This window comes from Alnus glutinosa, chromosome 10, assembly GCF_958979055.1.
Source record: "Alnus glutinosa chromosome 10, dhAlnGlut1.1, whole genome shotgun sequence".
Classification (NCBI taxonomy): Eukaryota; Viridiplantae; Streptophyta; class Magnoliopsida; order Fagales; family Betulaceae; genus Alnus; species Alnus glutinosa.
In genome coordinates, this window is record NC_084895.1 from 18219626 (window position 1) to 18233984 (window position 14359).

The following is a 14359-nucleotide window of genomic DNA, read 5'->3' on the forward strand; positions in this document are numbered from 1 at the left end:
GCCTGAGGAACACATCTTTCTATAATTGAGATTGCTCAATTATTTACTGTCAAAGTTAACGCTTTACCGTATGCTACGTGTATCATTTGACATGCCAGTGTCCATGTCAATACTCAATGTAAATGCCATGTCATCAAGTACCAAGTCATTCATGAAAAGAAAAATATCTTATTTGTTAAAAATTATTTTATCAAAGTTTAAGTTTCCCTCAATTTCAATATTTCAATGTTCCCGCTATTTCTTCAATTAGACTTTCTCCCACGTTGAAAAGTTATGAGTTTTTTGTTTGCTTTATAAGCATTTATTTTATTCTCACACTATATTGGATTTTGAGTACACACATGCAAGTTGTGTCACCCAATGCGGGCTATCACCTCATGTACGGGTGTTGCATAGCCGCTTTAGACACATTTAGCACTTTGTTCAAACCCTAGTGTTGGTGATTTTTTTTTATGTGCACTTTCTCTAATGTCGCATACTCGCATTGTTGCACACAAGCCACAAGTATATTATTTACGTGTGAATTTTTTTTAATCTGTACAACTGATATTCTAACAGTCATATTTTTTAAAAAAATATTTAACTGTTTTTTCAACCATCAAAAACTGTTATTTCAAACTGCCTTTTCCATAGTCATAAAATGTAATAAACTGCTTCTGTAATTTATAAAATATATTTTTTCAGCAAATTTTATTGCATATTTTCTCTTCTCTTCTTCTTTTCCGTTGTTACAGAATTTCTTATTCAGAGTAGTGTTCAGAATTTGCAATTTGCACCCTACATTCGAACAGTATTGTATTATGAGGATAGAATTGTTGTACTTCCTATTGCAAAACTTATTGTATAAGTGGGAAGTAATATTTGACGTCTAAGAGACTGATGAATACTCACCTTACCATCCAAAAGTTCAGTAATTTTCCATAAATTTTTTATTTTGCTTTCATTTCCAATAGTTCCCACATCTTTATTTCTAACATTGTTCACAGATAATATTAAGTAGAGAATTAGATATAATTTTTTTTATAGGCTTTCTTGTTTTATGAAATATCATGTATTGTCCATTCGTTTTAGTTCCAGTGACCCAATACTAATTGTCTTCATATGATATGCAAAATGTGCTTGAACTATTTTGTTTTGTCTTTATTTTAACAGTCAATATGTTTGCTGACCGTAGATTTCTGCAACATACAGATCATGTCATATAACAAATAAATTAAATCACCTAGGATTGAAGAATTAGTGCAAATAAGGCTGCGTCAACTTTTGTTTTATAGCTTTACAGCCTAGAGTGCACCATGCATGGGGGTTTAATCATTCTAAAATTTTCCAATACAAACTTGTATACTCATACCTTTCGCATTGTTATTGTTATTGTTATTAACTTTTCCTACTTTTTATAGAATGAAAATACTTTTATTATTTATGATTTAGGCTAATTTTTTATGCACTTTAAAGTTCGGAAAAAATGCATTTAACCCTTCAAAGTTTCACAACTTTTTCAATTTTGCTTCCGATGTTTAAAAATTGACAATGTGCTCCAACCAATTTTTTAAAATTTTTAATGTTGTCCATCCGTTTTTAAAGTTTGTCTTCTTTGATGGAAATCAATCCACGTGAGATACACATGGATTTTTTAGGAACAAATATTCCCAAAATATCCCTAAAAAATTTGAAAACAATTTTTTTTTTTTTAAAAAAAAAAACCTTGGGGTTGGCTGCTGCTCCTTTCCTTAATCTAGTGTTTGTTTGTTGTTATAATTATATTAGCTTGATGTTTAGCTACTGCTTAGGTTGTATTACTGTACTTTATTAATTGGGTTATTGATTTGAGTTTCTAGGTTGAATATGATAGATTTAATGATGGGTTAGATATTTTATGAAAATGGATGATACTTTCTAGGCTTTCTTGGATTGTTAGGAGCCCTGGTTGGACTTGGGTTTAGGTTGTCATAGGACTTCTAGGTAACTTTTGGTTTATGGTTAGCAATGAACGATTGACTCCAGAGGGTCGAACGATTGATGCAGACATAGAAGGTTAATGCTAGGATTTTTTTTAATCTATGATTAGGATTTCACATTTAAGAATAGGATTTCTAGTAAGGAACATACCTAATATTAGAATATGACTTGCAGTAAACTGAAGTTAAGATGTCCGGGATTGAGGATGGGCGATCGAGGTAAGTAAATGCTTATGGAACGATTAAACCATTTTTTACATGCAGATGTGACATTTCTCTTTACAAATTATGAGATCTTTTATGCATGATTTTACTTAAATAATTATGTTATGAGCCTAATGTTTCCAACAAACGATTATAATTGCATATGGCAAATGATTTATGATAATTTAACATATTACATATGTTGTGTGGATCATCATGTATGGATGACAGGCAGATGGGTATATAGACTTGATCCTATGGTTCATAATTTACTTTTATATCTTTTGGCCTTGTATTCAATAGTTTTATAGGTAACTAGCGCAACCATGTACAGAGGGTGGTCACAAAGATGGCATCGTTGGTGGTGTAAATCACCCGGGATTTAAATTCGGTCGGGCCACTAGCAATGATGGTATGCATGGCTCACTAGGGCACCAGTGTTGTATTATAGGTCCTTCAGGACAGCGCAAACACTATCGAGCAAGGGTTAAAGGCTCAAATAAATCATATGGAGGAAAGTTATGGATTAGGTATAATAAAATATAATATCTTATTGGCATGATTTCTATATTAAAATAACATACTAATTGTCCTTGGAATTATGCTTACTCTAGTTCAAAATAAATCAATTTTTCTTATTGGCATAATAAATGAGGCAACACTTACCAATTTTGCAATACGCATGACATTCTCGATTATCAAAGTTTAAGGAGTACATTTTGATACTTAAGGCTCATTGCATAACAAGTTCCGTAATAGTTTACTTTTTAAGTCGTGGACTTGTGTAGTTATTTTTTCACCCGTGAAATGCTTTGGTGTTTTGCAGATTAGCAAGTTGAAGAACGGTTAGTTAGAGTATTTATGTGGCTGAAGATGCTGAGCGAAAGTCTCATATAGTCAGGTTTGCATAGCATAGATAGATCATATGAATATCATAGTTACTATTTCTTCGAAAGCTCTGTGTTTGCATTGATGATATTAAACGATATTGTTAAAGATATTTTAGTTTCAATCCAGATCGTACTTTTGCACTTTCCACGATATGATACTCTAATAGTTAATGTTTAAGGTAGTAAATCCAGCTCATTACAAGTTAATTAGTATGAAGGTACTACATGTAATACTTAAAGTTAATTAATTTTAGGAGTGTTACAGCGACAAATAAAAGCAAATTATTCAATAAATCCAAGTCTACTTAGTAGTTTGATAGGCTTGGGTTGTGGTTGTAAAATTTATTTACCTGTAATTTGTATTTGTTGGTTTTTGGTTTGGCCACTTAATGGCTAAAGGGGGAGATTGTTAGGTTTTTAGTATTGGCCTATTTTAGTGATGAAAACATGGGTTGTAACTTTTTAAACATCTAAGTGTTTTGATGAAAAAGTTAGGATTCAGATCTGTAAGTTTTTGAACTAGCGTCAGCTAGGGTATCAGATAGTCGTCTTGATGTGATGTGTTTTAGAGGGCTTCCATAATCCTACCCGAGAGCACCGTCAATTCGATCGTCAGCTAGAAATCCTAATGCAACTCATGATAGGTGACTTCCAAAAGTCTACCAAAGAGGGCTGTCAACTAGCCCGTCAACTGGGCGTCTTGACGCCTTTTTATTTTGGCTGAAAAATATTGAAGAAACCCTTGAGGAATCTTGATGCCGTTTGCTTACCTATGCTGTGCTAAGTCAGTTTTCAGATGCATAAGTTAGAGTTGTTCATCCTTTCTCTATATAAGGATATCTATAGTTGATTGGAGACTAAGCTTAAGCCTTTAGAGAGTCTAAACACTTTTCCTAGCTTCATTCTTGATGTGTGCCAAAAAAGTTTTGTGTTAGAGCATCCATTGCTATCTTTCTTGGAGTTCTTTGTTCTTCAAGCCATAAAATCATTGTTCAAATCAACTTTAAGTTGAGTGGTGGGTGTGGTGGGTCAGTAAGGACTCCTTATAAAGAAGATTGGATAGTTAGTAGCTTGAGCTGCTGTGGGAATGAGGCAAACAAGGAATTTGTCTGCACATAAATGGTCTTAGCTAGTCGTTACAAAGGGTTGGCAAAATGGGTTATCGTGTCGGGTTTGGGTCGATCCACCAACCTATTTAGGCCAACCCGCATACGACACGATTAGCTAAACGGGTTGAGAACAAAACCCGAATACGACACGTTTATAAAAGTCATAAACGTGTCATAAACAGGTTGACCTGTTTGACCCGAACCCGTTTAGTCAAAACTCAAACTCTATAACTTCGTGTCATGTTCGTATCGGATTCGTGGGTCGGTCAAAAACTGCCAACTCTACTATGTCAGTGTATTGAATTTTCTTTAGTTATTGGTTTCCTGGATTTGACTGCCCTAAAATGATTTTACCTTTGAATTTCTTAAAGAGTTTCTATTTCGTCAACAAAATTCTTATATTGATTGTCTCGTGGCTTATATCTTGTGGTTTGTGTTTTTATCACTCTTGCAGAATTTTCACTCATTATTTTACTGCATAATTGAGTTTTTGTGTCCCTTGGGGTTAAAACCCTTCCTTTCATTAACATATGTTCATGAAGCTGGTAGGAAGCCTCTGCTTTTGGAAGAGTTGACTTACTATAGTCGGTTGTAGTATTTTGGTTTGCCACTTGTAACAGTTATGAGTTTCACTTTATATCTTGATAATGTTATGTAATGACAATTTTCTAAGTATCTATATAATGAGAAGTTTAAATTAGACGCACTGGTTCCTTTATGATTTCATGTGAGTTTGTGGTTTGAAAAAGGAAAAAGGATTATTTTATTTATGATTTTCTCTGCAGCTTGTTACATTTAATTATGTAATATTAATGTCACGTGTGAATTAGATAATTTCACTTATGACTTGTGTTTAAAAAGTCAGGGGGTTGCAAACTGAATTTTTTTATTTTTATTAAGAACAAACTGTATGTTCATGCTTAAGTAATGCAAAATGCTATTCGTATAAAATTGCCCTAAGGAAAGTCTGGTTGAATTGAAAGTTGTTTACAAAGTATAACTTTTAATAGAGGACCAGATGCGTCATAAGTCAAGTGGCTTTTTATTTCTTTATCTTCCTCTCCCCTTTTTTTTTTTTTTTTCTAAGCAATATCCCTTTGGTTAGGATTATAAGCTTCAAAATATGCTATTATTAACTTAATAAGTAATTTTTATCAAAATTAATCTAAAGTTGTTTTTTATTTATTATGAACTTGTGAATAATTTTGATAAAAAAGTAACAATGTATTAAATGATATCCCTTGTTTGAATTCTTCTTCAAAAAAAAAAAGAAAAAGAAGAAGAAGAAGAAGAAGAATAAATCTCTTGTTTGAAAGGCTGAAAGGGCTAATTCCTTTTAGTTTTAGGCACGATTTCATCTTTAACTTTTTCATTATGAGTAATGCTACATATCATCCCCTTGTCCTCTTTTTGTCCTCCCAAATTTGATGTGGCTCTTAAAATCACCATTGAATTTATGATAGATCATTATTGAATTTTGATCCAATGGTGATTTTAAGAGCCACATCAATTTTGGGAGGATGAAAGGTGGACAAGAGGATGATGTGTAGCATTACTCTTTGATTATATAGAGTCATTTGGTAATTCCTCATATTAATTTTTTGAAAAAAATTATAATTTAGTCATTCAAACTACTAGTCATTTCATGGATAGTTTTTGAAACTATAAAGGCTTGGACTCTGTCCCTCAAACTATCAAAACGTTTAAAAATGCAATTTTTGGTGAAATATACTCATGATACTCTTGCCATATGTTCATTTTCTAATGAAAAATAATAAAAATAAGAATTGTTTTTTTAAAAAAAATTTATACTGCATTGAACAATGAAGGCCGTCAATCCTAGGCACGAACGGCGTTGGGCATCGGACACCACCAACTCCGGCGGCAAAGCCGGAATTACCACCACAACCAGAATTATCTATCCGTCAAACCCGGCATACCTCTTCTATCAAAAAAATATATCTTATGGACTCTCATCATCTGAACTAGAATTATCTATCCGTCGATCTGTAATTGCAGGAATCCTGGAAAAAGCCGCTGATAGAGAGATCAGGAGAGTGGCGGGTATCAGATGAAGCCGCCACTGTATGAGCCTCTTTTATCTGTGTCTTTGCTGGCCTCTTTGGTGTGTCTCTCACCTGTTTACATGCCTTATCCAACATCATCAAGAAATCCCTTACTATGGAAGTAATCACCAGTGCTCTTTACCAAAGCCATTATTTTCTTTTCTTCCTCCTGGAGATACGTGACACCAATCTCACCATTCTCCACAAAACATTTCAGTGTTTGGTGGAATCCACTATCTTCCTCTATACTCTTTATGTCTGAGTTCAGGAAGTCACGGGTTTTAATCAGTTGATGGCCAAATTTTGCAACAGTTCCTGTTAAGCTGTCAGCGTCAATATTCGCTGCTTTCTTGACATTGTCAAGTTCATTGCCCAAACCGGAAACCACCTGAAGACCTAGGCTGCGGTAGTGCTCTTTTGTGTCATGGGATGTTCCTCGAGCAGGTCGTCTGATTTGATGCTGGAGGAGCTCCGGCTTTCTTTAGCTGCACGGGCAGCTCTCACACCTTCAGAGCGGATTGTCTCTTGAACAACAAAATTCAAGAGTGTGGTCTTGCCATCTTTTCCTTTTACATCTGCCAACTTCAATACTGTGTCTAGTTTGAATGCTTGTGCACTACCACGGAAAGTTCCATCGTTCATGAGATTTCCATGCTCTGTTTTTGGACTACGAAACAGAGGATAAAGAACCAGAGAGGCAAAGTCTGCATTCCTAGCATCGACAGCGGCGGAATGCGAGGCATTCTCTCCGGAAAATCTGTGGCCTATTTGGAACACGCACTCAAGTTGAAATCTGGCGACCCGGACGCCAGAATCGCTGATTACTTCGACGTCTCCGCCGGCTCCGGCATCGGAGGCATTTCACCGCGATGCAGTTCGCCACGAAGGACCAGAGCCGTCCGATTTTCAAGGCTGAGGACACGTGGAGTTTCTCGCTGAACAGGGGAAGAGGTTTTACCGGTCCTCCTCTGGTTCTTGCTCTAACGGCGGTGGTGGCTTCTTCCGACGGCTGATCAGAAGATTTTTTTAACTTCTTAATTTTATTTTTAGTTTTTCAGTGTTTTTTTTTCTAATTATTATTTTTATTAATTTTTAATTAAAAAATGACACGCGACAAAGGTATTATGGGCATATTTAGCTAAAATGGACATTTTTCAAATGTTTTAGTAGTTTATGGGACAGTCCAAACTTTTATAGTTCGGAGGGTTATCCGTAAAATAGCTAGTAATTTGGGGGCTAAATTATATATTTTTTTTTCCTAATTTCTTCTTTATATCTATATCTATATATAGCTCATGGACTTTTTTTTTTTTTTTTTTTTTTTTTTTTTTTTTTTTGTGGATTAGGATCCTTTCTATTACCGTCAAAATAAAATATTGACCTTAAAATTGAGCCACTCAATTTCATTTGAAGCGGATTCATTCTTCTTTATATCTATAGGTAATGAACATTGGCTTTGTTTTGTTTTGTATGTATATATTTTTTTATTTTTTTATTTTTTGTGGATTAGGATCCTTTCTATTACCATCAAAATAAAAATATTGACCTTAAAATCGAGCCTCTCAATTTCATTTAAAATGGAGACTATCCTATTCATTTATTTGTTCTTGTGATGTCATATTTCATAATGATATTGTTAAACAGTAATTTTATTTAAATCATATGTTACCCCTTCCTATTAAGTAAATTTTTTTTATTTTTTTTATTTTTTTTTTATTTTTTTTTTTTTGAATACAATAGCATTTTGATTTTATATAGTTGCTTCTTTTACCAGGCACTTGCCCTTGCACCTTTTGTTGAAAATGGAACTATTGTTACTAAAATGAAATTATCCCTAGCTACAACCTTTGAAATGTATTGTGGCCTTTCAACATGCTCTTCACACGTTCATACAAACACAATTCTTTCGAGTAGTGTGTGGTTGTTTATACAAGTTACTTGTTTATTAAATAATATATATATATATATATATATATATATATATATATATATATATTTTAAAGCTCGTAACCCAAACCATGGGGCAATATACATTTTCTTTTTTTTTTCCTTTAAACGAATAGGGTTAAATCTTTTAGTACATGTGGTAAAGAAACTTTACCAATGGCCGCCTCGATTCAAAAGGTATTGTAGCTAATACCTATTTTAAGCCTAAATATTAAGATACTACATACGTCTATCTTCCGTCCATGAATTTAATAGAGAGATACGTTAATGCCCTTAAGGACAGGACACCTATCTCATATGGCTTATTGATCTTATTTAAAAAAACTAAAACTAAAATTTTACAAACATTTAAAAAAAAAAAAAAATTTAAAAAGAAAAAAGAGCAGAAAAAGTTGGGGTGGCTCTGGCAGCCAAGGGTTGGTTTTAGCCACCCTCTTCAGTTGGTCTAAGAGTGGCCAAATCACTCATATGGCCACCACCCATTGGCCAAACCCCCTTTTTTTGTTTTGACATTTTCAAACAACTCCTAATGGTTGAATTAGGGTACAAACCACTCTCATATTAGTCATAGAGAGTTGCTAAAACCACACCTAATGGCATGGGCTAGTTCGAATACCCTTAAACCGGCTATAAGAGGGGGCTCGACCATTTTTTTGGCCAAAGTGGGTGGCTCGAGTGACCCTTTATTATTATTATTATTTTGTTTTAAGTTTTTTAATGTTTTATTATTTTTTTAGTTATATATATATTTTTTGAAAAAAAAAATTATTGAGGCATGCGTGATATGTGATAGTTTTTGATTGGTTTGACGTGTATTTCTATTAAATTCATGAAAGAATGTGTCATCTCGGTATTGAGGCTCAAGACAAATACTACCTACGATACTTTTGAAATTGAGGTGATGTTTTGATATCAGGCCTTAACACATGGGGGTCAAAGGCCTTTAATAGAAAATAATAAAAAGAAGGCAACTTAACTTATGACCTATCTTATCTTATCAAAATCTTTCATCTTTATTTTTTTAACTTTCCATTTAAATAAACTTTCTTTATGCAATGTCATCTGACATAGTATTTTGCATTGCATTTAAGTCCAGAATCAATACATTTATTCACATTCTTATCAAGTTGATTTATTATATTTGCTTCAAATGTCTCTTTATCACTAAAAAAAATTATCCTTTTCCATGAAAACACGTGTTTTTCAATAATAGCTTTCATACATATATTATTTTCATAAATGAATAGAACTTTATTGCATTGGAAAAAACTATGTTATGGACCTCCTCTTTTCAGTAGATTATCTCGAGGAAAGGATTAAGATTTGTTCTATTATTTTAGTAATAATGGAAGAGTTCTGTTTGTAGGAACAAAAAGAAGCAGATCTATTCTATACCCGATAAGTACCAATACGCAATAGTAGGGGGGGCGGGATCCCGCTTTCATTTTCTATGAGTGAAAGCATACATATTTGTTCATATCATTCAAAAGACCCATTCTTAAAAATTTTCTTCTTTCGTCATAGTCATATTCATTATGTCTTCTTTTTCTTTTCTTTTTATTTTTTTATTTTTTTATGTTATGAACTTATTACATTTTTGGATAAACTATGATAAAGGCCTAGCGATTAAATTCTAAATATTCTCATACACATACTTTTAACTTTATGTATAGATGTCTTGATGTAATATACAATGACTAGGGGATCATTCCCTTAACTTGTCCATCTGAATCTAATTATGTTCTTACATGTACACGTATTTTGTTAAAAACCACAAGTTAACATAAAATCTATTTCAAAACCTTGAAATCCTATCAAAAAGCTATTACTTAACCCCAAATGTCACTTAACCAAAAACCGGTTATAGTTTCAAAAGTCACAACTATTAGACAACAATTATTTCAATCAAATTAGTTTAAGAACAAATAAATTTCATAGAATATATGAAGGCTATGCCTTAACCATCATTTTAATTATACTTCAAAATAAAAAGTTGCCAAAGTAGAAGAAAATTAAATTCATGGCTTGCAAATGTATTAAAAAGCTTATACTAGTCACGACAGAGTTGCTTATCTTTATTCTCCTAAAAGTGCAAGCTAATGACCTTAGCCATATCTCTTCCCCTTTTTATCCACCTCCCGCCCTGCTACCTCATTTCTTTGAAGTTGATAAAGTTCAAACTAATAACCATGCCCCAACCTCTTTTTCTCCCTCTCCACAGCCCATCCTATATCCTCACTCCTCTGAACTTGATAAAGTTCAAGAAACAACAGATAAATGCCTTGAAAATGAAATTAAAGTTTGTGAAGAAACATGGCCACTTGGCAACTCGAAATGTAAAGCTTGTATTTGGATGGGTCATTCTAAATGCTTGACTAAACATAACCAAACAATGACTAGAAATGGTTCATACTGCTTAATAGATTGCATATGGAAATCAAACAAAGTTGGATCATGTTTCTTAAAATGTTATGAAAAATATTTCAAGAAACACTCAAAGGTTAACGTTTATCCGCTGAATCCCTAACGTAAGGTCTGATAAACATTTCTTAACAAATCTCTCTCTCTCTCCAACTATTTTTTGGTCTCCAAATTAATTGCCTATAATGCAAAGATGGAAACCATTGCTTAGCTCTTAGAATGCTTATCAATCTTCTTATATATTGCGAAAGTAGACTTTTCAACTTTTATATATTCCTAGGACATCAATGGAAGGTTTATCATGGGTTATTTGTTTTCTTTCACTACAAAATGTTGAGCATTTTCTTTCTTCATGAATCTTAATGAGTAGTATACAATTTCTCTAACTTATGGGGCATTTAATAATAACTTCAATACCTACCAAGAGTGATGTCAAACAAAATTCTCATTATCATAACCTATCGATTGAAACTCTTTTTTTTCTAGTTACAAATAAAAATATTGGTACAATTTTGTATTTGTTTAGTTTTCTATGATAAATAACGGTAGGTTGCCAAGTAATTACCAAATAGAGTAATTTAATTTGAATTTGAGAAATAAAGATCTCATGTTAGTGACTTTCAATGATGGAATTACAAAGCCGCCTCATTGTCGATGCATATTAAAGTGAAATTTTAGTTTTCTAGTTAAAAATAAATGAGAAGGGAAACATGCAAGTCACATATTTTGTTATGTCAATCATATAATACAACATCCTCAAACGGTTTTGACATTAATTAATATAGTCTTTTTCTTAACGGTATGCTACTAGATAATGAAGCATTAGATTAAGAAATCAAACATCAAGAAATTAGAGATATAATGATTGAAATGTGTTGGGGGGTGAAGGCCAATAATAAAATCACAGCGGAAATTATCTACCCCTCTTTGTGCAAATTAAATAGTCAATCTAGCTAGCACCAAAATATCAACTCACCCCAAACAATGCAGAAAAATAAATCCAACAACCACCACAAGCAAGACACCAAAATTTGTACGTGGAAAACCCTCCGGTGTTAAGGGAAAAACCATGGGACCTAGTCTAGTTAAAACTTTCACTATCAACAATAATGGGCTTACAAATGTCTTCTCTAGAACAGTATCTAGAGGTTATCACCACTTTAAAAATATACACATTCTTGGATTAAAACATAAATTCATCACTTCAAAAGTGGATTCCAACAAGAACAAAGAAAGGTCTCACCAAGTGGGGATGAACAACCGAGCAATTGGAGAGAAAGTCCAACGATCGACACCAGTCAATGCGTAGCCCTCGTCGTTAGGAACAACATACTGAAATTTCATCAACATCGGACCATAGATAACCCTCCAATCTGTAACAAACTATGTGAAAAACACTATTTTCTCTCTTCCCTGGCTGTTTGCTCGAGCTTCTTTTCAAAACTAGGTGCTTCCCTCTCTCTCTGTTTGAGGCTTGAAAAAAATTGCAAGCCTTTTCTTTCTTTTTCTTTTTTCATTTTTCTTCTTCTTTGGTCGCAAGTCACGCACTTCTGCCAACAGAAATAAAGGCTACATTGCGTGACTTGCCTTCTGCCAACAGATACAGAGGCTGTCGCCTCTGTTTCTTGGCTTATGGGTTGGTCCCCACGTAGGAGGGACCACCCAACAAAATAGATGGTTGAGATGATGATTGCTTGATAGCTTTGGCTATTCAATAGCCATGCCTAGCTAGTCGTACAACAAGCCTAATAAGCATTTATTACAATGTGAGAAAAACGACGTTAGGGGTGGCTGAGGGCAAGATGGGGTGGCCAGCCACCCCCAATTAGGGCCTTTGTTTGTTCACTCAAATTTTGATCGTTCCCGCCAGAGCAACAATACCCAGATTCCAAATTTCGCTCTTGAGCTCAAATGTCTGAGAAACCATCTGTGCCAGACCTTGAAGCCATGGCAGTTTCTGGACTTCTTAAGAAGTTTAAGCGCTTGAGACTCTTTGAGCCCTCCGTGGGTGTTCTAGGATTCGTAATTGTTACTGTCGGCGTGATTTGTTGCTTCTTCTACTTGGATTACAGAGAAGTGGCTAAAGGGTTCCTATTTCTCGGTCAGAGAGAGAGGTTCGTGAGGTTGAAGATCAAAGGGTCCGGTGAGGACCAAAGGGTTGGGTTTCTTGAACAAAAGGGTTGCCGCTGTGATGTATTTGAAGGGGATTGGGTGTGGGATGAGAACAATATTCCGTTGTATCAGTCCAAAGACTGCAGATTTTTAGATGAAGGATTTCGGTGTTCGGAGAACGGGAGACCTGATTTGTTTTACACTAAGTGGAGATGGCAACCTAAAGATTGCAACATGTCAGGTTCTCAGTAGCCAAACAGTGCTAAAACCAACGGAAAATACTTGGAGGTAGTTTGGCCACCCCAGACTGGCAGTGATAGCGGCTCAGCCACCTCCTTGGCAAAAATGGGGTGGTAATTGGCCACCTCCATTTGAGCCACCCCTAAAGTCATTTTTCTCAAAAAAAAAAAAAAATTATTTTATTTTTATTTTAATTTTGACAGTGACATGGCACTGATGTGTCTTATTAGGTGGCATATAGGACAGGTGTCGCATTTTTAAGGGTGTTAAGTGTCATTGACGTGGACAACCGTTAGTTTTTTAACAAAAATTTGGACAGAGGTACCATTTCCGTCTTTTTCTATAGCTCAAAGAGAAATGATTAAAACACTCACACTACACAATAATGACACAACCTCAAGGCACAATGGAGTGGGGCCCACACATGGACCTCACTCCATTATCCTTGGTGTTGTGCCGTTGTTGTGTAGTGTGAGTGTAAGGATCACTCCCCATCAACCCTTCTAATTAATTAACTCAGAAGCATGTTTTTCCATGTTCTCTACAACTCAAATTATTTATTATGTTGCATTTCACATATAAAACTTGCTATGGTTACATATTCATGAGGAGGCTTTTCAAAAAAATTGACCATTGTTTCAAATAATATTGTTTTAGTTGTGAAATAGTGTTGATTATGGACTAGGTACTACTTGATTTGATAGCCTTGCGTTTTTTAGTTTTTAAGTTGGGCCATTTTGGATCCACAATTATGTAATTTGGAAGTTGAATTTTATATTAGATTTGTTTTTTGTTTTTTGTTTTTTTTTTTTGAACCAAGTAGACGTGTCTTCATTGAAAATAAAAATAATCCCAAAATTGGAATCTAGGGATATAAACGATCCCTATTTACAGCATACACAAGAAAATCTGGAACATCTTCCAGCCACGCCATGTCTAAAAATTTGGCCGAAGCCTCTTTTGCTAGGACATGGGCTACATTATTAGAATTCCTCCCTATATGAGCTACCTTAACATACCTCAGACCTTTAAGCTCTGAAAGAATGTCATCCACAAACAAACCAGCTGCCGACAAATCTGTCTTCCTAGCATTAACATCATTGACCACTTGTTTGGCATCCCCTTCTAGAATTACTTCAAAAAAACTACATTCTTTACAAAACAACACCGCTTCAAGGGCAGCCATAGTTTCAGCTAGTTTCGGAAAGCCTATAACCTTCTTGGTTGTTGCCCTTGCCCCCATAAAATTTCCACTATGATCCCGGGCCACAATCCCAATACCAACATATCTATCTTTCATGTTTAAAGAAGCATCCCAGTTAACTTTTATAATACCATTCGGGGGTGGTTGCCAATTGGTTAAAGCTACATGAGGTTCTGTAACTTCTCGAATGTGTCTCCCATGTTCCTCC

The 14359-nt window shown here is 34.4% G+C and overlaps 1 protein-coding gene across 1 annotated transcript; it reads left to right on the forward strand.

Moving 5' to 3' along the window:
* Positions 1–12506: 12506 nt before the first annotated feature.
* Positions 12507–12959, forward strand: LOC133879123 (protein trichome birefringence-like 10). Its single transcript, XM_062317666.1, has one exon. The coding sequence runs from the start codon at positions 12507–12509 to the stop codon at positions 12957–12959; it is 453 nt and encodes a 150-aa protein (XP_062173650.1).
* The last annotated feature ends 1400 nt before the right edge of the window (positions 12960–14359 follow it).

Coding starts and splice junctions, on each gene's coding strand:
- LOC133879123 (XM_062317666.1), top strand. CDS start 12,507: ATGTCTGAGAAACCATCTGTGCCAGACCTTGAAGCCATGGCAGTTTCT.